General features: G+C 41.5%; 1 protein-coding gene across 2 annotated transcripts in view; it reads right to left on the minus strand.

Annotated features, from left to right (window-relative positions):
- ADARB1 (adenosine deaminase RNA specific B1) overlaps window positions 1-25,111 on the minus strand; it is a 66,168-nt gene that overhangs the window by 8,976 nt on the left and 32,081 nt on the right. For both annotated transcript variants that reach the window (XM_021532586.3, XM_021532587.3), the window contains 6 exons: window positions 23,094-24,025; window positions 15,530-15,644; window positions 13,538-13,706; window positions 12,896-13,044; window positions 12,115-12,283; window positions 3,127-3,308 (listed from right to left, as the gene is read on the minus strand). In XM_021532586.3, the coding sequence (XP_021388261.1) occupies window positions 3,127-3,308; window positions 12,115-12,283; window positions 12,896-13,044; window positions 13,538-13,706; window positions 15,530-15,644; window positions 23,094-24,025 (1,716 nt within the window). The remainder of the gene's footprint in view (window positions 1-3,126; window positions 3,309-12,114; window positions 12,284-12,895; window positions 13,045-13,537; window positions 13,707-15,529; window positions 15,645-23,093; window positions 24,026-25,111) is intronic.

Here is a 25,111-nt window from a genome sequence, read left to right on the forward strand (position 1 = left end):
TGCTTCTAGAAATAATAAAGTTTGACAGTTCTTTGAGGAAAGAGCTAAAAGAAGCTTCATGAAAAAGGATATAGAAAACTGAAAAGCACCAATGTAAACAGGAGGATAAGGTACCAAAGAACAGCCAAATATTAAAAAAAAAGGTCACCTGAAGGATTTATTTTTGTCTACCTTAAAAACAAATTCACTAACACGTGGATAAAGATGATCTCTTTGGGAAGAGTGAACACAGCTGGAGAGCCTCCAGCTCGGGGTAGACCTGGGATGTGTGGGGGGAGGAAAAATCTGAGGTGGGATCACTGATCACATTAAATTATTTTTAAACAGCAGTAAGAGGAGCAATAGCAAAAAGTAGCAAAAAAAGCCTCACATATTGGGTGTCTAGGCAATCAAAAGGCAGATGAAATTCCTCACAGAATAATATAAAGCATCATATATTAGGAAACAACCCAAAGCAATCTTGCACAAAGAGTGCTGGACTTGGAGCTCGATATTAGCATTCAAGAATGAGATTTTAGTTTCTAACATTCAGTTCTACCAAAAGGTCAGGTCAGTCAGCAATAGTAATCAAAGTGAATGTCAGGAATTATCAGTGAAGGGTCAGGGAAGTGAACAGAATATATGACACTACATGGACTCGTACTGCTGCTTTACCCTGAATATCAGCTACTGCCCTGGTCTCACTAACACAAAAATAAGTCTGCAAAATGATCCTTTATGTGAAAGGGTCTCTGTGCAAGGAACAACAAAGCAGACTAAGACACTTCAGCCAGCAAAAAATAGGATTTATGTAGGAAGGAACATCTCAGAGGTAGAGAAAACTGAGTGCCATGACCACTGCTTATGGCCTGGATGCCACAGAGCACTGAGGAACATTTAATTGAGCAAATTAGCAGAAAGAAGTTCCTTTGCACAAACCTTGGCATATTCCACAGTCCTCCTTACTCAAGGAGGCTGTGGATGGCAGCAAGTTGAAAGCATTTCAAAAACTGGAACCAGGAATGAACAAATGGAAAGATGTGTTAAGGATTTCTAAACACAAAGATCTCAGTGCCTGACTCGGGCTTCAGCCCAGGTGAACTGCATGCCCACCTCCCACAGTGGCTCCCCCTCAAAGAGTTTGTGCAGGTCACCCAGCAGATAGGCAATGTGATATTGGCTGGCTTATCCAACCATCCTCACTCTGACTAAGAAATCTTTTTTTTTTTTTTTTTTCAGATTATTCTAAGAATGTACAAGATTCAAACCTATCTTCTCTTCAAGTGGGGTGGCCACCCCTCAGGGAGAGCTCAACTGCCCTCAGTGCTGGGGTGCTAAAGGCACCTTGAAAAGCTAGATCCTGCAAGCAAGGCTTCCAAGAGTCAGCACAGGAGGGAGTTTTCTATGAATAGACAGATTTCCTGCATCCCTCAGCTGAAAAACACCTGCTCTGGTATGTACTGGAATTGAATATATGGGAATGTGTTAGTGGTGGACAGGGTAGTGCTGGGCTCATGGTTGGATTCGATGATCTTGGGGGTCTTTTACAACATTAATAATTCCATTATTCCATCTGATGTCAAAAGGTATAAGTAAAAACTCTTATAAACAAAGAAAGATGATGAAAGACAATTTTTAGCAGTACAAACAGTATCTCAAAATCATTTGCCCCAGCAAACATAAAATTTGCTTTATTAGAGGACTAAAACCTGTTTTTACAGTACTTTCTCAGCTAAACAGGCAGGACAGTGGGGCAAGACAGGTATTTCTGTTCTAGTTCATCCCCCTGGTGGAAATAAATCTCAGAGGGGTGTGTGTGTGTGATATAAGAAAGAACACAGTAGTGGAGACAGGTATTTCTGCCACGCTTCTAGGTAAGAATACACTGAAAAATATGTGAATCCAGAGCACGGGCAGCTACACAAATGCCCCAGCTGAATCTATCAGCAGAGGTCAGAATATCAGCTTTCAAGACTGAACCAGTAAAATAACATAGTTCTCAGCCCAACCTCCTAAAGAACCTTTATGTGCATTCTTGAGATGTATATTTTTGTGAAAACTCCACAGCTGAGAACATTTCCAAACTCTCTCTGCTGCAAAGCAAGTCCTGGCTCAACTGTTTAAACAGATGGTTCTATTTCATGGGAAATAGATGATAGTACCATTGCAGAAAGATGATTTTCAAGACGACAAGGTACTGTTACATGCTGTGAAAAGGATAACAAAAATGCTTCTCACCCTGCCACAAATCTGCTGTCTTGAAGGACTGATAAAAATTTCCCCAAATCAGGCAGAAACAGTCCATACATCAGCTACCATGCCCATAAAACTATTAGATATTTGGTATAGTGTTGCAACTGTCACTTACTTGCTAATATAAGGACAAATACGTTATTTAACATTTTTATACATCCTAGTTCAGGGAATCCTTATTACCTTTCTTAACTAAAGAAATATTCATTGCTCACAATGCTCTTTTCCCCACTCCCTCCCTAATTTTTTTTTAATTCATGTCAAACTTTAAACACAGTTTAAAATTATAAGCTGTTTTCTTTCCCTGAAATATAAACACATGCCAAAAGCTAACCTCTACAGAACAAAGCAATAGACATAGTGAGAGGGAGGATGAGATTTTAGTTTTAAAGCTTTCAAAGCATTACTTTAACAAGCCATTTTAGAATTCAAGGCAGGTAAGGGGCTGTCTCCATCCATTCTGAGTTGATTATTGACCTAGAAATTGTGAACCAAGTGTGTCTATCTTGGCAAAGTGATAGATGAAGGGACTACTCAACAAAAATCTGCAGTGCAAGAGAAGCGACAGTGAGTGCTAATACAGTATTCCACAGGTGAGAGGAGATTACCCTAAGCCTTCAATCTCCTCACATCTTCCTAGGACATGCTCCAAACAGGAATGGTGTGAAAACTCACCCCAAGTTTCATCCGCCAGTTCTTCACAAATTTTAAAGGTCCTTGCTATGGTATTTCTGACTGGGTGTCTGTATTATGTTTGGACCACAGCTTCTCTATTGTAAGCAGCAAGCAGTTTACTCACAGCAACACAGTTTGCAAGGTTTTGAGAACTACAAAATCACAATGCTACTGGAACAGACTTAGTTACCGGCACGGCCTTCTCCATTAGATACTTGCCACTAAGTAAAGGTCTGTTGAGTGTATAAAGAGGTGGTAGATCTTCTATCTCTGCTATCCTCTGGTATACGGCTCTGGATAGATGATCCCCATGATATAAACTCCCCAAGATGATGCTAGAGAAGTAAATTGGCTCCACAAAGAGGCTAAGTAAGGCTCCTTGAATACCCAATACGTTCCACCTAAGAGGGAGGGAAAAACAAAACAAAACAAAAAACAAAAAAAAACACTTTCTTTTTAATGAAACAAGTAACATCTGCCAGACATAACAGCAGTTAATCACAATGGATCAGACTTTCAACCCTTCCTCCTGACTAGCACATGACCATGGTAGCATAAGCTGTGACACCTGCCAGAATTTCAGAGATCATCTTAGGGATATACTCAGTGTAATCCTGAGTAAAATTACCTAAAGCAGGAGCACTCTATAACTTTTACCCCTGCTAACATGTCTGGTGATGCATTTTCCAGCACTCTAATGCCAGAGATGGACAGGATCATTCAGTGGGAGAAAGCCAAACTGTGAGATTCTCCACCAGAAACAGCAGGTGATACCTCCAGAAGACACGTGGTAGGGAGAAGAGCATCCTTCCCAGAGCACAAGAAGGATTTTCTGCAAGACCTCCATATCTCACTGCCACAAGGAAAGGCCTGTCCTTCAAACCCTGGCCCAAGTGGCCACATCCTGCTGACATGTGCACTGGCTTGCAATAGCCATGGGCAGGGACAAAACTGCATATGAAAACTGAAAACATACAAAGAATGCATACAGTCTTTGCTCCCTTTAGCTGCCTCCCAGATTCCAAACATAAATCCCTGTCTGAGCACTGTGATTTACACTGGATCAAGCCTGGTGGCAGGGATACAGAATGCATAGGAGCAAAATCCTGATTTTGGTTTTTGTTTTTTTTTTTTAACTGTGCTCATTTGATAAAGTCTGGGCTCTCAATGTCTCTCTAACTGTCACAGGAAAACCTCAACATCTCCTGCAGAGTATTTTCACTGCCTTGCTCTGAGGAATACTGAGGCACTATGAAAGTAGTGTCTTGGAATCCCAGAATGGTTTGACTTGGAAGCTACATTAAACATAATCTAATTTCAAACCCTGCCACAGGCAGGGACATCTTACACCATCCCAGGCTGCTCCAAGCCCTGTCCAAACTGGAGCTGGAGTCCAGCTGCAAAAGCCAGACACAAGCAGCAGGAAAAGTTTCCTTTGGTGCTTGGATAAAACAGAGGAGCACATCAGAAGCTATCATGCTCCCACAGAATGGCTGTCCTTATTAAAAAGCCCATGCTATACCAGGTTGCAAGGTTCTCCTAGGAAAACAAGAAATTCAAATGCTGCTAACAGTGTTTCCTGCAGCTTGTGCTGGGCAGGCTACACAGCAGCATCCTTTTAGGCTAGAAACTCCACACCACAACCGTTTCACTACTGCAATAACTCAACTACACAGGCTGGCTTCAGGACTTGCAATATGCTTCTTTTTTTTAATATCAAAATGGTAAAACAAAGATTATAAGCCAAATAAACTATTTCTTTACATATCTTTACTGATGATGAAAACGGAGGCAAAATGCATTAATATACTGTGCTAATATATGAGGTGTATTTAACATGGAATAAAGGCGTATTTTTAATAAGACTGAAAACTCAGTAAGCAAACAAGTGTCAGAGTAACCATATCAAGTGAAAATTGCTGCTTCCCAGGACCAATATGCCTTTCTGACTGCTATAGACACAGGTAGTAATACTATGGAAGAAACATCTGGAAAAAGAATTCAAGACTGAGCATTGCAAAGACAAGGCACATCCCATTTTCCATTACATGATCAGTGCTTAAGTGATGATAGACATTTTAAATAATAGGCCAATGCACTCCTCTGGCAAGCCCTGACTTGCTATATAAACCCGCTGCCAGACCTTTTTCCTTACTTCTGACTTCAGTATTTCCAGAGCTCGTGTTTTGCTGCTTCCTCCCACACTTATGACCTTCTCTGGCATTGAAAATGAAAGCTGACATTTGTCTTGTGAACTTCTGGTTAGAAGAGGATGAGGAGTGAGGAAGCTGAGGAAGCCTCTGCAGAGAGGACTGTATGACCTGGTATTAACTGATATTCCTGGGCACAGGCCTGCTTTGCTGGGCTGTGCTGAATCCCCTTTGCCACCCCAGTACACACTTAATCTGGGCTCAGAGCAGTGGGCCTGTGCAAGCACTGCAGAACCACTCACACAACCAAAATTCTTCACATTCAGTAGGCAGGGCTGGGTGGTGGTTAGGTTTGTAAAACTAGCTTTTAAAATTTCACTGTTATAATAAAAGAACATATACTTCTCTACAGGAATGTATTCTTTTATCAGCAACTAATTATAGTGCAGAGACAAAAATGAAACCCAAAAGAATCACATAATCACCAAGGCTGGAAAAGCCCTCTAAAATCATCAAGTCCAACCACTAACCCTATCCAGCACCAACCTGATCACCACTGTTCCCAGGTGCCACACACCTTTTGGACACTTCCAGGGACACTCCACCACTTCCCTGGCAGCCCGTTCCAGTGCTTGGCCAAATTTTTCCCCAATACCAACCTGAACCTCACCTGGCACAGGTGGAGGCCATTTCCTCTGGTCCTGTCCCTTGGCACATGGGACAAGAGACCAACCCTCAGCTAAGTCTGCCCTTCCATCAGGGAGTTGTGGGGAGCAAGGAGGTCACCCCTGAGCCTCCTTTCCTTCAGGCTGAGCTCCCCCAAATCCTTCAGCCTCTCCCTGTCAGAGAGACGTGTTCTGGTCGTGTTCTACAAATCACAGCAGAGTGAAAGAAAGGACTTTCTTCGTGTTCTTTTTTTATGCTATACTTCTGTCAAACAGTAATATCTCACTTCCATTAGCATGTACACTCATTTATGAATATAAACTGAGAAGGAACCACCACCACACATCAGTTTTCAAAAGGCCACAGGCATCACCTCCAGAAGTGGTAAAACTGCCTCATCCTCCAGCTTACAAACAGATTGTCAGAATTCACACCAACAACTGCTGCCAAAATGACATTAACCTTTACTGAAAGCAAAATTTCTTGATTGAAATTAAGGGGCCAAATGCTGTATCTAACTAGAAACCATGCAGTACAGAGCAGAAAAAGCAAAATGCACTGAAAAAAACTTCAAGTCAGTGTTGTCTTTCTGACGGAGCAATTAAACAATGGAATTTTTTCCTTCACATTAAAAATAGTATAGAAAAGTGTTAAGTAACTGAACTGACTGAAGTCCAGCTTACAAACCCTGACTGGGTGCTAAAGAATGAGCATGAGCAGAACGCAGGAATGCTGCATCACATCAACAGATACTGAAGTAAGTAAAGTACTGCCTAAAGTAAGGCATGTAAAGCAGAGAGTTGCAGATGGGAAAGAGCACCCAGGGAAGCAGGCAGGGAAACTCTCTCAGTGTAAACCTCCTCATTGGAAACACCTGAGAGTCTTGTCTGAGGTAAGCAAAAAAAAAAATTGTTTTACAACAGTATTTAACATATTCTGAGTGTTATGTTTTTAAGTTTCGAGAATTTTCTCTGACAACCTTCAAAAACTTCACCTTGATGTAAAATTGATATTTAAAGTGCAAGCTCTTAGATTGGTATAAACAGGCACAAGATTTACATTCAAACTGCTAACACTTAAACAGAGGTGCCCTGATTTGAGCTGGGGTGCAGCTAACGGTGATTGCTCCACTGCTGGAGTAGAAGGATAGCGTTGGGAAATGCTCCTTCAAACCAGTACATCCCAACACCTTTGCAGGCTGAACCCCAAGCTTGGCCTTTGCAGATCAATGCACATGGGCTGTGTTCAACTCCTGTCAATTTACACAGAGGACATTCTCTGTGTACTGTGCTCACCTGATGCCTTACAGATGAGCACCTCAGTGGGAAATCTGACTTTTATAAATTTGTCACACTCACTGGTTTTCTTATTCTATATGCACTGCTGTGTATCTTGTTCATAACAATCTGGAGGATGGATGCACTCCCTCAACCTTTCTGCTGTTCTCAAGCACACTGCACTAAAAAAAGAGGGTGGAGGAACCAGAGACTGACACCAAATCAAGAGGAGTCCTCTCCTTGCTATGTTGTCACATTTCTGCTTTGGACCACCATCTGCTCAGAGCCATCTACAGTGGGTTCCGAAAAGGTCTGTGGATTTCTTCATGAAATGCAGCTGATTTCACAGCTCTTGACACATGAGAAGGTAAGCAAAATTTAACTCACAGCAACACTTTCACAGCATGCTGGTAGCACCTCTTGGCAAAAATAAAACCAGTTAAAAATACACGTGCCAGGTAAAAACTCTCCTCTGAATTTTCCAAACATAAAAGGTAGAGAAATTCTGTTATTCACATTATTTTAGAGAAAATGCAGAATTGAGAGAGGCCAAACAGCCGTAAGTAATAAAACTTGATGTTAACATCAAACATCTTAGTTACTCTTTTTTACGCAGAGAGCAGAATAGGCCAGGGGAGTCACTATGTGTAACCCACAATGGTATCCACATGAAACTGGTGCCAAAATTCATCTCAGGAAAACAAGTCTCCTGCAACTACTCAAACAAGGCAAAACCTGACAAGTGTTGAAACTTCAAAGAGCTTCTCATATCAATATTATTTATAAGCAACAATTACTATGATGAAATGAAAATTATTTAGTTGGCACTTCATTTATCACAAGTTTTTACTTGCAGCTGATGGCAAGTGAGAGAAAGTGTCACTGTAGAAAATGTAGAACTATCCGAGAAACCACTTCTCATTCTGGCACGCAGAAGGCACAACTTTAAAGCTGATTTGTCTTTGTCTCCAAAAAGAGATTATTACTCTATGACCACTCCTTTTCAAGAGCCACAGTTGTAAACAGGCAGCAGTACCTTTACAAGGAGTGGGAACTTCTTTTAAATCAAGTGGCTGGATCAGCAGCCCACACTATAAATTGTAAGTGCAGGATGTCTCTGGTCTTTGACAGTAGCTCTTCTCACAAACACCATTTTAGATTTGCAGTTACAGGAATGCAAATGTTCTCCCCTTGAGGCTGCACTGAGGCAGGCAACCACACAGCTCTAACTTGTCCCTTTAGCTTTTTTGGCATGGCCTGGATTTTTCTGCCTAGATGTTGTTGGAGACTGAAATGTTATAGCTTATGACTTCAACATCTTCATGAAGGACCTTTGCCTATTACAGCAAAACTATAAAAGCTGCAGGGAAAACCACCAAAACCCTGAATGGGGTCCTGGACTGCATGTTCATAAGATAAAGTGACTCAGATCTGGGCTGGGGGCAGAAGAAAACATTCACAGAGGGATCAAGTTTAGCACCATGGGGGTGGAGAGCACAGCCCTGGGCTATCAGCTGCCAGGCTGGCACAGACCCTGCACCAAAGAGTGGAGGGAGAGAGGTTTTGGGTGTGTGGTGAAAAAGCCTCTGCTCAGAGGCAGTGAATGCCCACCCTCTGCTGTGCAGAGCTCAGCTGTGGGGCCCTTCACCCCAGGAGAAGCTGCAGCACAGCTCAGGGGTGTCATGGCCCATTAAAGGACCCTGAAGGGGTCCCCAGACCCTGCGCCAGGCCCTGCACATGCTGCAACACATCCAGAGTCCTGCAAGAGACAGTGTCCAACTGGCCCCCTGCAAGGGAGGCACATGGGCATCCCCACCTGCCCAAAACTTACATTAATCCACCGAATTCTTTACTTTTCAGGGCTGCAGGGGACCCTCACCACCAAGACCAGATGGAGGGGAGCAACGAGGCATCACTGGGACCCTTGGAAGGGTGACACACTCCTACCTACCCCCTGTCACTCTCCCCCATCCCCCTACTCCTCACACACACACTGCTTTCTCTATTTCTTTCTTTTTCTTTCTCTGTGCCTTTTCTGCTGTTAAATAAAATATATCAATTTTTTGGTGCCAAGATCTAACCTCGTTTGGTTCCAATCATGTTTTTTGGGTGTTTTTTGAACATTCAAAGTTCTGTCTGTTTTATACACAGAGATGTAGGTTTTTTTGTTCTTCTTGGTTTAAACCAGATTGTAACATATGTGAGCTTAGTTAAGAGGTTCTATGATGATACACCTTGGGTAGTCATGTCTCACCACCTCCCCTCAGGTATTTCACCTAAGTGCCACAAAGCCACCATGCACTGCAATTCACATCAGCTACTGGCACTGGGTTTAAGAACTGGTAAGGAGAAATGCTCACTTTTGGGGAAAAAAAAGAGGAACACTGAGTTAGAAATGTCTGTTTGCATTTCCCTGTATGAGCACAAAACAAGGCCAGTGGATGGGTGTTTGATGCTCTATCACACAAAAGTTTATCAGAAAATATTTTCTCTTCTTTAAAGTAGAAGAGCACCAATGACCTCACTCTTAACAACTCAACTTTTTTTAGTTCCTAGAGCTTTTCTAAGAACCTGTGTGATAACAAATTTTGTGTTTCTCAGCAGGACATTAGTCACTAACTGGAATGTTTAATGAGAAGGTAGGTAATTATTTGAAACCAAAAATATGGGCAGAAAAACACATCAAGAGAAAGAAGACAAAAATCAACATTGTGAAGTACCATGGCACCAGGCCAGGATACATTTAAAACAAATGCATGTATATTAATGTTAACTCTAGTCAGAAACCACCCTAACTCCTTAGTGCAGAGCTACCAAGCTCTACCACACCAGGACAATCTTGTTTTACTGCTTCCAGTCCAAGTGAGATTACACTCATGGCCCTCCCAGAGTTCTCACAACTTTTCTTGGATGTTCCTGCCAAGTCTAGGAGGGTACTGGGCAGCACACTGCAGCAAAGCACTCAAAGGCTAGAAACAGTAAATTGGATTATCCAGATAATCCACACAGATGAGACATTTCAGATACAACTGCAATCCCACATTCCAAATTTACCCACATCTTTCCCAGGCTGTGACTTGTGAACCTTTGGGAAAACTCAGTGGAAATTCCTGGGTCTGAGGCATACTGGAGGACTGATTGTTGGATACTATGGAGCAAGGCATTCTTTCAAATGTAAATGGACAAAACATGTCAGAGCAATGTGGAAAAGAAAAAAAAAAGAAAATTTGGGCCTCCTTACCCGTCATACAGTCTTTGTTCTGTGTCAAGGGGTTCTATTTGCTTCCTTCAACTGGCACAAACAAAAATTATTCCCATTAGCCCCAAGGAGAGGTGACAGCTAGCTATGGAAGCAAGACATGGATTCTGTTCTGCATCACACAAAATCAACAAAAGAGTCAAATGTGTTCTAGCTCAACAACTGGCTTTTTTCTAATATATATTTGCAATGACAATGTGATAAAATAATGTGGCATGAATCCCAAGTTAGGTGGTTGGGAGAAGCCCCTGGCATGAAACTGGGGGATTCATTTGGTGAATTTTACTGAAAATATTATAAAAGAAGCCAAAATGTCTTTTTTGTAGAATTAACTTTCCCCAGCTGCCTGTCCTACCTTCTGAAAGGCCCTATTAATTTATGTTAGAGGTATTTAAACTAAAATAAAATGTCTTCCTTCAGTAGAGATGCTGATTACTTGGGACAAGACTAAAGGAACAAAGACATTATATAACCTTCCTCCTCTATTTTTCATTTGGCATATGTAGTTCACAAGAATAGTTCCAACTTAGTATCTTTAATAAAATTTATATCAGGCTAACGGTGACTTGAGAAAACAGCAGAGCACTTTTAATTAAAACATATATAACACACATTTCATTAAAAATAACTACAGTATCATTAGCTGAAAAATTTGGCATTTCTCATCTACTTTGTAAAAGCACAAAGGCTGCAAACACACAGACTCATCAAAAAATTAAGATGTTGCAACTCTCCCATACTTCCAATGCTTGTTAAAGAATACTACTGCTGACTTTTTTTTGTCCAGTTATGATTTTGAAAACAAACAACAAAAATCTTTCAATCTTTTTCAAAAAGAACAACAAAAAAGGAATTCAATGAAATATAAATTAAAATATTGTTCTGGAAACAAATTATTTCAATAAAATATTAAACTACAATTAAAATTCTAGAGTAAAAACTGGAAGTGCCCATAAATTAGGATTTTTTTGACAGGGACACTTTTCACCATGAAAAATAATAAAAATATAAGCTATGCATAAAAAATGTAGTAATCTTGAATATCATGCAACGGTTTGGGTTGGAAGCGACTTTAAAGTTTGTCCTGTTCCAACCCCATACCACAGGCAGGGACACTTTCAACTAGATCAGGCTCCTCCAAGCCCCATCCAACCTGACTTTGAACATTTCCAATGATGGGGCAAGAACATGTATCACCAGAGAAAGTTATTCAAATATAAGTCATGCAACAGATTTATTGTACTGTTTTCCTAATGCTATACTACTTTAGGGGGAAAAATTCTAAAACATTCCTCTGCTATTCCCCAGTGATAGAAATACAAAACAAAGCTGCCATGACTTGATGCGACTGGAATGGTACAGTGTGACTACACCTTGCCTCTGAAGCCAGCAAAAGGTGTGACACCAATTGCAGGTGAAGAATGAGAGCTTTATCACAGGGGTGACAGCCACCCTCACACTATGTCCAAGCAGTGAGATCAATCCATCAATTCCCTGCACATTCACTGTGGGTACCATGCACCTCTCCTCTCTTGTAAGAATCACAGGATGGTTTTGCATTGGAAGGACCTTAAAGATGATCTTATTCAACCCCTTTTGCCATGGACAGGGACATCTTCCACTAGTCCAGGTTGCTCAAAGCCTCATCCAGCCTTGGCCTTAAACACTTCCAGGGGTGGGGCAGCCACAGCTTCTCTGTACAACCTGTGCCAGGCCCTCAGCACACTCACAGGGAAGAATTTCTTTCCAATACCCCAACCAACCCAGCCCTGCTTCAGCTTAAGGCCATTCCCCCTTATCCTACGCCCTCCTTCAGCAATAACACCGACAGTAACAAAGCCAACCAGAGTCTCACCTGGCTATCTTGTCACTGCAGGACATGGTCAGCAGCCTCTCTCCTTGCAATACCCCATCCCACGTCTGGATAGTGGTGGTGGAGCGCACAGGGATGGTTCCTTCCCCAGACTCAATTTTTGTCCGGAGCTGTCCTCTGGCTTTGCGGTTTGGATGTCTGTCCCCTTGGTCTGAAGGACAAAAAACACTGAGGATCAGCTGAGGAAACTTCTCAAAGGGTTTTACATTAGAATCACAGTGAGGAGGACTGATTTGAGGTATTTGCCTGCAGTTACTGCTGGCTTGCATCACAGTTCCTACTGCTCTTGGCAACTTAGCTACAGCGTCAGACACCTCTCACAAATACTGCCTTCCAAAACACACTTCCAGTTAAACCAAGCTTTCACCAAAGGAGCAGTAGGAAGCAGGCAGCTCTTGAGCTCTGTTCTGCGTGTTACAGAGTTAAAATGAAGTTAATGGGCAGACTGTGGAAAGGGCAGGCAGAGAACTGCTGTTAAAGGATGGAAACAGGGAAAGGGGATGGTTAGTTCTGTAGGAATACTTGCTGACTCACTGGCTTATCTCAGTTAGCATCAGCCTCTTCAAGACCACAGGGTTCATCACTCTATACTGAACTTCTACCACAGAGGAAGAACAGCTCAGATTTTTTTGGAAGAGATCTTTGTCTAACACACTTCTATGCTAAAAGGAAAGAAGACACCTAAATTTTAACCATGCCACTTGTACATGCCCCAAGAATAGTTTAAGCTCCCATGGGTGGAAGAGGAGGGCTGCTGTCATACCCTCTTGTGCTGCTTCATGGGGTGAGAAAATCCGAGCATCACCACAAGGAGATGTGCTGATATAGAGATGGAACTGCACATTCTCCTTCAGCTTAAACCCGCCTTGCTCTGATCTGATGAAAATGGATTTTTGCTGATCTTCTTTATTGCTGGAACAGAGAAGAAAGCAGGAGTCAAAACTGACATTAACATGGAACTAGGCATAAGCTGGGCAGACTTAACAGACATAAAAACAAACACAGGATGGTTGAAATTTCTGTAATATAAATCTAACAGTTATGACAATTAACTAAATTAAAGGACTGTTGAGACAGAAAACAAAGAGCCTGTGGTGAGCCTTCAGGCACTTAAATGAAACATCAGCAACCTTCAGCCCACTTCATATTATCTTGATTTATACATTTACAGTTTACAAAATAATTGCCAATAATTTTCCCTGTCCTCCCCTCTCATGATTGACACCTCACTGAATAAATGTTTTGTTCAACTCAAACTTCAGGGCAAAGGGTACGAGTTCTAAATTCAACATCCTAATACAAAAGGACAAGTGCTTTACACTGAAATAATGAAGACAGATGCTTTCCACAGACACCTTTTCAGCTCTGTGGGGACCAGCTCATCATCTCCTTCCCTCCAGCTTACCTTAGGTAAAGCTCAAGTTGTGTGTACAGAAATTTCAGCAGACACCGTCGAGCTATAATTTCTGCATGGCAATCATTTAATGCAAGACCACGATCACTCATGTATTCCCCATTGATGCATTTTGTTCCTGTAGAAACACTTATTACCAGGGCATCTTTCACATCTGTACCTGCAAAGAAAAATTTCAGGAAGGACATGCAATTAACATAACAAATAATGCACTGAGTGATCTTCTTGCAGAACCTAAACAAGGCTTTTTTTTTTTTTTTTTTGGGTTGGGTTGTTTGCATCTTTTAAAAAAATAGATGTTTTTTTCTTCTGATAATTTATTTAAAACAACAGCTTCACTCAGCCATACCTCCCTGCACCAGCACTCATCAGTGATTCGTATGAGAACTACTCTATTCATGTTAGAGCTCAGACAAGTTAAAAATTGAAAACTTGCAAGTAGAAAGTGCTGTTTCAAGAAGAATTATTAAAGCCTGAGATCCAAAGTGCTTTTTTTTCCTGAGATTCAGGCAGCCAACAACTTTCAGCTGTACCTTCTGGCACCTATGCAGATATTCACAGCCACTTTAGAAATCTGAAAGGCATTGGTTTATTAAAGCAGCAAAATGTTTTGGAAGGGTATTGAGGCACAGCAGGAAAGGTAAAACTAGGGAAAAAGAAATAGAAATGCTTAAATCGCTGTAAAGATTACCAGTATAATGTGTAGTTCTTGGTATTAAACCATTCCATGCAAAAGTATGTTAGGTGGGTGTTTTCTCAGCAGAGAACTGCCTTTATCACTCAAAAAACCCAGCTGAATGAAGGACTAAGATAGGCCAAAATGCCATTTAGCAAAACACTCAGGGGTAAAAAAAAGCCCAACAAGTTAAAATGAACCTGAGCCCAGCTGGGCCCTCCTGCCCTCAGGGTTGGAGGAAATGCACCAAACTGTAACACAAGGCTATGTCACTGGGTCATTTAATTCCAAGCATTCCCAGACATGTATTCATGGCAAGATATTTTCTTATTCTTTGTTCAGCTATTTCTTCTGTTAATCAAAAGGCATTCACATGTTAGTTAAGTCTTAATTCTTTGGCACATGACTCTTCTTGGAATTGCACATACGTGGCTGTAAACAGCATAAAAACCTGTTAAATATTACAAAACACAACATCACAGAACAAAATAAACAAAACTACAGCATGTTTCTCATGTATTTGGGGCTAAAACAGGGTTATTAGCAGATGGAGGTCTGGCTGTTGCTCAACAGAGCTTGAAGAGCATCAGGGCTTCCCAAACCTCTCAACAGCCTGTGTGAGTGGGAGGGCAAGAAATCAGGAGGAGACAGCTGGGACGGACTCAAAATGAACATTCTATCAAGGGTTCACACGGATTGAAGACCAAGATAAACCTTAATGTGAGGAAAACCCAGCAGCAGCATGGTCACAGATTAGTTTAGGGCAGAACTTCACTGTTCTGGGTGATTTGGACAAGCAGAGATCTCATGTCAGTACCCAGAGAGCCACGACACCACTGCTGACATGTGCACACTATTGCCATCTGCCAAAACATAAACTGCTTTCTTCAGATATTTTTAGTAAAATGACTAAAATAGAGCACTAAGAATAAAACGTAGCAAGAATAACAAAGTGCGAAATCCTAAAGCCTTGGAAAGAAATGTAATTTATGCATAACATGCCCAAACCAGGAATACTGATGGGGGATTTCATTTTTTTTCCCAAAGTTTCATGATCAACTTTAAAACATATAATTTCTGAGCTACTCAGATGTCTCAGGCAGAGGACATGAACTCTGTGGAAAAAGAAGTATTTGCAGGTCTAATTTTCCTGTAAATACCTGAGATTTAACTACTATGTTTAATCCATCTTCATGATTAAAAAGTAAAGATACATTACAATACTGCTTGACTGAAGAGTTAGTTTACTAGATGCAAACAGAGCTCTAATATTTAATCATTCAAGATACTACTTTTTTTTAATGTACCTGTTGTCATGACAACTCCAGCAAGGACTTTTCGACGTGCATGTGGAGATGAGAAATTTTCTGTCAAATCACTGAATTTATCTACAACCAAGCGTGCAACAGCATCAGCTAACACCTGTAGGACCATACAGAAATGCACATATAAAAATTTAAAAATAATTTGAAAATTACAAGAGCATTAAATTATAAAGATTTACACTTCTAAAATGATTGGACAACGCAAATGAAGTGAGTTTTTATTGTTCACGTTAAAATTTGACATTGAGTGTCCCTTGCAAGTGGAAGCACAGGTTTGAGTGCTCTGTGTCTACCAAAACAAGGTCAGACAGTGCTAAGCCAAGCACTGAAGCACCTAATGCCCATGATTTGATGAACATTTGAGGCTTGGGAGAACAACTGGATAGACAGATAAGTCCATACTCTCATGCTCAAACCTCAAAACACATCATTTCAGTATCCTCAACATTGAATCTGACAGTAAGACTGAAGTAAAAATCCATGCCCCTCAAAAGAACCTTTTATAACAATCTAATTCATTATTCAACTATTATATAAATAAGGACAATTTTGTTTTCAACCCTAGTTTAATGCTTCCTATTTTTACAAGACACTATACAAAGTTAGGAATAGAAAATACCAAGTGTACAACCCCAAATAAGCTATCTCAAAATTAGGGAAGATTTCTGTCTTTCAGGAAAACTTGAACTTTAAATCAGGCTGTAAGTGGGGCTCACTTGCAAAAGGAAGGAAAATTTTAAAATAGCAGTCCTGCTCCTACTGACTGACAATCCAGTTCAGCACTGCAGCTGATCTCACCTGCTGTTTTCAAGGCAACCAGAACTATAACTGCTAGAAAAAATTAGTCAAGACCAAATTCTTGAATTTTCACCTGAAAAGAAGCTGGAGCCAAGGCACCCATGTGTTGATAACCAGCAGTATTTGAGATGTTCTAGGTGTGCACACATGGCCCACAGCTCCACACGCCACAAAGGCACAGTTATTGTGTCACACTCACCAGTGCCATTCACATGTCAAGTGAGGCACTGGAATAGAGAAGTTGTGGCTGGCCCATTGCTGGAAGTGTTCCAGGCCAGGCTGGACAGGGCTTGGAGCAACCTGGGATAGTGGAAAGTGTCCCTGCCCATGGCAGGGGGTGGGACTGGATGAGTTTAAGGTCCCTTCCAGCCCAAACCATTCTATGATACAGATTTGTTAGATGCCCAAAGGGAAGAAGGGAAAAGAAAAAAAAAAATAGAAAAAAAGAGAAGAAAAAGGTTTGAAGACCATCAGCCCTGTTCACCCCCATTTCCTTAACAAGGCTCATGGGAATCAACCAGCCTAGAAATGATGTGGACATGCTCTCAATGTTAACTTCCTTTTGGAAAAGCTTTAGCAGCCAAGAAATAACTCAAGTTTGGGTGTGATGATTACAGAGCTCAGCAGCTCTCACCAGAGCCTGACAAAAAACAGTGACCAGCAGTCAGGTCCCAGCTGCACCAGCCTCATCCATGTTTTGCAATTGCTCAGCTTGTGGAATCAGAAGACTGTTGACATTACAAACACCAATTTTTTTGAAACATTTGAATGGACTGAAAATCAGAAAGTCCATATGTTTTTCAGGAACACAATTTAGCTCAGAGGTCATGAACATGGTCGGGTCAGGCACTGATTTTCAAACACAGTCTTTTTGTTGCTTGACCCAAAATTGGGTTACTCCATGTTCTGCCAGCACCACAACCACACAGCTAAAATCTGCATTTAATTGTCCTAGTACTTACCTAATGCAGAAAGCTGAAATTTAAGGTAAATACACAAAAGAAAAGGCAAATAATTGAGTGGTTTTTAATCACCCTGGTCTTAGAAATGGAAAATTAATATACAAAAGGCTTAAATTATTAAGCTCCTTGCAGCCATGAGGGCAGATCACTGTATAGCCAAGGCACAGAGTCCCCATTCCAGTGTTTTACCCCTAGCCTCACTGCATAGTAATGGATACTTCCTTCCCAGTTGCAAGTTGTATGCTCTCACTTCTGTAATCCATGTATTTTCTGCTCTACCCTACACTGTGATGTGCTGGACAGCACATTGTAAAATTAGGCTGGAATGACACTGTGCTGGAATATAGATACTAGAGAAACAAACTATTCCAGATAGGAAATGCTTCAGGTCACTTCCAACCCAAACTATGCTATGATTCTATGCTTAATAGAGCCTTCAAACCTGCTAGAAAAGGCTTGGCATCCAGGGAATAAACAATGTGATTCACCTTTTCTAAAGAAGTGCTGGTGGGTGCTGATAGTAGCTGGAGGAGTCTTCCCCAACTCTGGGAACTGAAACTGCCATGTGTTTCTGGGAAGAAATTCATGGTCACTTTGCCTACTAGTAATGCCACTGACAAAATGCTCCCTGAACAGCAGCTGGGTAGTAAGCCTGCATACAGGCTTGCATCCATTAGCTTCTTCCAGAAGGATCTTTATTTTCACATAACAAGCAAAGCAGAGGAAACTTGTGGTGTTGGTATACAAAGGAACACATGGTGAGCTCCTCCAGGAAGATGGAAGCTGGCACAGCAGAACAGAATGGAGCTGCATCTCACAGAGCCTGGAGCTAAGCTGCTGGCAAGGAAACTTAAAAATGCCTGGATGAACTTGGAGTCAGACACTGCAGAGGACTCATAAGAAGGACTAAGCAGAACTCAAGCAAGACAAAATGAACCTTGGAGATGCAAACAATGCAGGATGAACTGGAGAGGAGGGGGAAAAATCACTGCCAGAAAACAGGCAGATATATTAAAGATTTGTTATTTCTATTTGATACACAAAGTGCATGACAACAGCTGGGCAGTGAGGAATAAACACTGTTAAAAGCCTACAGAGGTAGTCACTAAGACTTTGGTCTTTGATAAGAATACTCCCCCAAGAAATTAGAAGAATTATCCCTCTCTCCCAGGTAGACTATTACACTGGCATAGTAAAGGGCATAGAAGAGAAGGGAGTAAGGCAGCGCCAGAAACAAGACTTACTGGCCAGAAATTACATCCTGCTGTCCCCATCTCAAAACCATGGACCTGAAGCTGTTCCCACAGCAAGTCCAAGCCAGTGACTGGCCTGAGTAGGGATCTTTCACATCACATTCTGCTCTACTGCCTTTCATATAAAAAAATATTGATTGGAACAGAGATTGAACTCATGTCTCACCTTTCCTGTGAATGTTCTAACATCTATGTTCTAACATGGTTTCTCTACCCCTGCTTCTGCATTAAATCATTATTCCAAGTTGAGTAACTCAAAAAAAGGAAAGACCTAAAATAGCTGACAGTTGGCTCAGTAAGGCATGTGAGCTCCACATTATTTTGGGTGTGTTGTTCCCTTCTCTAATGAAGTCACAGTGAATCCACCCCTTTTCACACACACAGACTGGTTTTGGTTAAACACAGATGTTGCAGCAATGTTGTAGCAGAACCACCCTGATCATTCACACTCGAAAAATATTCTGGAGCTGATGAAGTTCAGGTCAATTTGGAGCTGAAGGAAGACATTGGAAGGCCCTGGAGACCACCCAAGATCAATGCTGGGGAATCCCCTGAATAGTGGGAAAGGCAGCAGCAATAGCTCACAGCTCTCACAGGATCTGACCTGAGACATCTGTCCTTTGTGCTCTCCTTGGATCTCCAGGGACCCTTCTCAAGCAGAAATGTTCTCCCTTGGTTTCTTTTTATTTTTTCTCTTATCTTCACAGTTTATGGCTTATGTGAACTTACAACTGCAGGTAAAATTACTGTCCTCCCCTTTAACAGTGACCAGCACACACAATTCAGAGAAGTTTCCTGTAATGATTTAAAGAAACTTCTGCCTGGTTGTAGAGTCTTTCACTGCTTATACTGATGCATATATCTTGCAATTCCTCAGCAATTATTTCAACATATAATTCATTATATTCCCATAAACGTATTCAATATTATCTTTTCGCCAAGTTTGAATCCATCTCATTCTTATTCTCCTGTATACACTCAGCAATCCACTGCAATGAACAGCCTAGAACTCCTCAGTACCTCTCCAGAAGCAGCTTTCCCAGCTCCCCAATCATGTTCATTATTATTTGTGTATCTTTTATAAATTTGAGTAATTTTTTTATACTTATCCTTGCCCCAGGTTGAACCAGGACTAAAAAAGCACATCACAAATAGCCATTCAGTACTGCTTCTCACCCCATTTCCCCTGCTTAACAAAGGATAAATTGAATTAGGTGAATGATTAAAAATACTCTCTCTAGTGATGTTTTTCAAACTGATCTCATTTGCAGCTATACTGCTAACTTGTGTAGCTCAACTTGCTTTCTCTCACCACAGTCAAGCTTTCTAATTTAAATAACTGTATTTGAGCTTCAATGTGTATGATTTCAATTTCCATCTCTCTGAACACCTTGACTAATCAGTTATCATGTTAAGTAAAAAGTTTGAGGAAATAACATCAGCTTTCTACCATAAGCCATTAGTGGCCTGAAGAGGTGATACCTCCAAGCAGCAGGATCCCATTGACAGATGGAAAACTTTTCCTTGAGTGACACCAGCAGCCTGGACTGCTGAAGGTTTGAAGCATATACTGGGAATTACTGCTACCAGTGTGTTCTTTTCACAGTTTTACTCCAAAGCATTTGGTACTGGCCTGAGAACTTCTTTTAGGGACAGCACCATGCCATCTTTGACAGAGGTGTGAGACCCCTCCAGAGAAGGCCACCAAGATGTTCCAAGAGCTGGAGCCCCTCTGCCCTGGAGACAGGCTGGGAGAGCTGGGGTGTTCACCTGGAGGAGAGAAGGATCAAGGGAGACCTTAGAGCCCTTCCAGTGCCTGAAGGAGCTCCAAGAGAGCTGGAGAGGGACTTCAGGCAAGCGCCTGGAGTGAAGGAGAGGGGGAATGGCTTCCCATTGACAAAGGGCAGCATTAGATGGGATACTGGGAAGAAATTCTTCCCTGTGAGGGTGGTGAGGCCATGGTACTGAGAAGCTGTGGCTGCCCCATCCTTGGAAGTGTTTGAGGGCAGGTTGGATGGGAATTGGAGCAACCTGGGATAGCAGAAAGTGTCTGCGCCCATGGCAGGGGGTGGGAATAAGATAATCTTTAAGGTTTCTTCCAACCCAAACCATTTTGTGATTCTAAGGTTTTTTAAATCATTGCACAAAGCAGAGGTAACCATAAAAATATTTTCTTTGTTTTGGAGAGGCAAGTTCCTCTAATGCAAGTGTGACAATCTGTTCAATACCAACACACTCACTGACACGGTTCTATATGCACAACTGCTGAGTTTTTCACTGGGACATTTCTACCCACTCTGAGGCACACGTTGAGTGTGCTCCTCAGTTTAACTCACTTTCCCAGCAGCAATGTTCCTCACTGCAGGGAACCTTCCTTCATCCCTGACAATAGACCAAGCTGTGAGCAAGCAGACAAGCTTGAACTGAACCACAGCATCAGCACCTCAATAACCACCTGGACAGACCATAAGATTATTCTCACACCCATTTCACAACAATCCATTTTGGACTGCAGCAACCCTTCTGTACCATTTGATACCTTGCACCTGTGTTTCTGCATTTAACTCTTTTTGGGGTAACTGCAGCTCTGATGGGGTCACAGACAGACATCCAGCCACACTCACAACCACCACCATCACAGGGAACACCTCGCCTCTCACCTCCATTCTTCTCACCACAAATAAGCTACAGGCAGGTTTGGACCTGCCACCCAACAGTCAATTCCATCTTCACTGGCAAAATGACACTGTACTTCTTTTATTTCCCCTAAACACTTGATTATTTTCCTCCTCCCACATATTTCTACCTTTCATTTTTTCCAACCCAATATTTTTTCTACTAGTTGTATCAAATCCTATCCTCATTTACATCATTCCTGCACTCTCCAGTTTTTGTGACTTCACCCAGTTTAGGATTATCTCTGAATTTAACACTTTTTTACACAGTAAACAATCTCTAAAATAATTAAACAACTCACAGACTTGTAAAAGAATATAAATCAAGCAGGACCTGAAAACAACACAAATGATTAAATCATTAAATACATATCAGATCAAAATCACTAATATGTAGAAGACCTAATGTAATTCCAGTAACAGCTAATTATAATTCAAAGCACAGCAACACAGTGAAGTGCTCGATGACATCCTGATGACAAGCTGATCAAAAGCCCCTGAATAAAAAAATTACTTAAAATAGGGTCTAAATGAGGCAGCACCCATGTACCACCTTTTTCCCAGCTCAGCTTGGGTTTTTCACACTTTCCTCTTTCAGTTTTCACCATTTTACTGATGCAAGAACTAAAAACACATGAATTACTAACAGTGAATTTTTTTTGGTGTCTAGAGTCAAATCTACTTTTAAAAGCAGAGAAAGCAGTCTAAAAATCACTGAATCTACATTGTAACTACCCAAACTAGCATGAGCCTGGATTTGAAAATGAAGGAAACATTTATCAGTAACACAATAATTGTGCAAGATTAAAATTAAACCATATAGAAGTTCTAATATATGCATAATGTCAATATATTTTGAGAAAACAATGTACTGAAAACAGTCACATTTACTTATACTCTTTGACCCCACATTATCAAATCAGAACAGTATGTTAGAATTTGAATGAAATCTAGAACATTTGTTTTGACATAGAAAAGGTCAAAGCCTTGAAATTCTCATAATAAACAGAAAGCTGCAAAAAGAATTCTCAGACAAAGATTATAATTTAGATTTAGGGCATATAATGTCATTAAAAGGACCCAAGAGATGCAGTAGAAAGACAGTAGTCAGTTATTAGTGTAGTTTGACTGGGAAGAAACAAAAACAAGAAAAGAAGGGAAAATTGTTCTGCATTAAAAAACCCTCAAAATTACTCCATTCTAGTGACTTCAAATTTCTGATCTGTGTCCAGTATGTTACTTTCCCTAGTTCAGTAACTATTTAAATTATTTCTCAGCCATATTTACTTGCCTAAGTAATTTCTATATGCATATTAATTCATTTGCCTACAGCACAACTCTTCAGATGAGAGCCATTTAATCACACATCCTGGATACATGCACATGGAAATCAGTGGCAGTTGCAACAGCCTCACTTAATCTGACCTTGACACGCAACAATTTCTGTTGGCAGGAGAGAATGATTTTCTTCTCTGCTAAAAATTGTTGTATCAAATAATAACTTCACTTAAGGCAGTAATTCTCACTTGAATGCCATCTAAGTCTTGCTGCCTGAGACAAGCAAGATGTGACTCAATCTTTCCCCAGCACAAACTGTAATTCAAGCTGGCACTGGTGCTCTCTTATACAACATGGTCAAGGCTGAAACCATCAGAAACAAAGCCTCTTTTCTGTACAAAAGAATACAAACTGTCAGAAGCTGTAACTGTATAAATCACCTAATACAGATTCACGCACATATATATATAGACACACATATCTACAGAAGTAGAAATGCTGCTCAAACTGATGCAATACACAATTCGACTCCTCTTGACCATTACCCAAAGCCATCCACGACACCCAAAGGGTTTCTCACCTGTGGCAGGTGTAACTGGAGCCCCTCGCTGGGAATGGGCTGGCGAGACGGAGTCTGGTCCAGCTGCATGTTAAACAGGGATGCCAGGGCTGACTGAGCAGCCCGAGCTTTTGCCAGCTTTTTGTTCCTTCCCGAGCCCTCGAAAGTCTGCCCGTCCACCGCCACGGCCATGACGAAGTTCTTGGCGTGGCTCTCTCCGCTCTCCGAGAGGAACTCGTACTTCAGGCCGGGGCGCAGCTCGTTGAGGATCATGACGGGGTTCTTCCCGCTGGCCGTGGGGTAGGGGGAGGGCGGGGGCAGCGGCGACTGGGAAAGGCTGCTGGCTACGGCAGACGATGGCAACCCGTAGTCCCCGCCGGAGCCGAAGGAGCCGTCCCCGTTGGACCCCAGGTAGAAGGAAGCGTCAGAAGGAACCGGCGTCTCGAAGCCGTTGAAAAGGGTGTCGGGGAAATCGGCTTGGTCAGATGTGAAGTCTGTGTTGACCGACAGAGTCCTGCCCATGGCCAGGTGGGCTTCCGAGGCGTTGGGGAACTGGACGAAGGAGCGCAGAGCCTTTTCGGCAGCGTGAAGCTTGGCTTTCTTTTTTGTCGGGCCAGACCCCTCAAACACCTGCCCGTTGACTTCCACCGCCATCACAAACATGGGGGCGTGCACTGGCCCCGTCTGGGAGAGGAGTTTGTATTGTAAACCGGGTTTAATCTCGTTAAGCTGCATCAGGGCGTTCTTTGGCAGAACGGGGCCGGGCGTTTTCTTCCTCTTCTTGGGGCGAAATTTGGAGTGGCCATTGTTGCCCTCCTCCAGAGGTCTCTTCCTGCTGCTGCTGCCACCGCCGTTGGAAAGCGGGGTGCCCTCGCCAAGGCCCTGCCCGGCACTGTCCTTGGGAGGAACGTTGTCCACATTGCGGTTTTCTTTAATGTCGGTGCTGCTGGAACCTGCGGTGCCCAGAAAGAGTAACTTACAATGCCTTCGGTGCAGGATCTTGTAAATGCAAAATTTATAGATTCCTTTATCTCTCTTTGTAACTGGTTAAGTGATGTGTGCTCACAGGTTAAAGTATTTTTGCAATGCAACCAGAAATGACAATGTAAAACAACCTCTCAATAATTCAAGAAAAAACACACTCAATCTTCAAACCACACACTTGATACAACTGCACAGCAAAAAATCACTACAACTTTTTTCTTCATTTTAATTATGCTGGAACAAAACTTTTACTTCTAAGTTACATTTAGCCTGAAAAATCTTTAAATCAACAATATAAGCTATAGCAACATATGCCCACAAAACAAACAACTACCATTAGTAAAGTAAAAATGGATGCCTAAGACCACAACTCCGAGCTAGATATTTAATTCTATTTAATGATCAGTTTAGGCACGTTACTTTGGACCCTGCAGTGATTTTAGTTGCTTAAATTGAAAAACTAGGTAAATAAAACCTTTGTTCAGAGCAATGAAAAATTAGGCAGCTCTTTGGTAGGCACCATGATTAAGAGTGATTGAATGCTTTTGTTTCTCTTCAGCTATTCCATATTTTTCAAAGTCAGTGATTTTTTTTTATGCCTTTTCTAATCATTCATTTAATCTCATCCCAATTTTGTCAGGAACTACAGCTGCCCACCGAGACAGCAGGACCACAAGACCATAATTTCCACACGGCCTTCTATTAAAAAAAAAAAAAAAAATCTCTAATTCATCATTTAAAGCCTAATTCCTTGTCAAGAAAACTGCTGTCATGAAGTTACAAACCCCAAAATCAATAGAGATTCTCTCTAAAGCTATGTGTGACAAATAGTGGCAAAAGCTGCACACTCACTGTGATAATATTTTAATGGGAGGGCAGGGAAGACAATATAATATTAATTTAATTATTTGTTTTTAAAATGTAAGTTGGGGCAATGATATGTCAGAGCTATACATAAGGAACTGAATTTGCTATAAGTTCAAAGACCTAATTTTCACCCTGATGAAGAAACTAAGGAAATTAACTATTTGTGCTTTCTACTGGCATTTGTAAAT

This window comes from Lonchura striata, chromosome 8 (assembly GCF_046129695.1).
Source record: "Lonchura striata isolate bLonStr1 chromosome 8, bLonStr1.mat, whole genome shotgun sequence".
Lineage (NCBI taxonomy): Eukaryota > Metazoa > Chordata > Aves > Passeriformes > Estrildidae > Lonchura > Lonchura striata.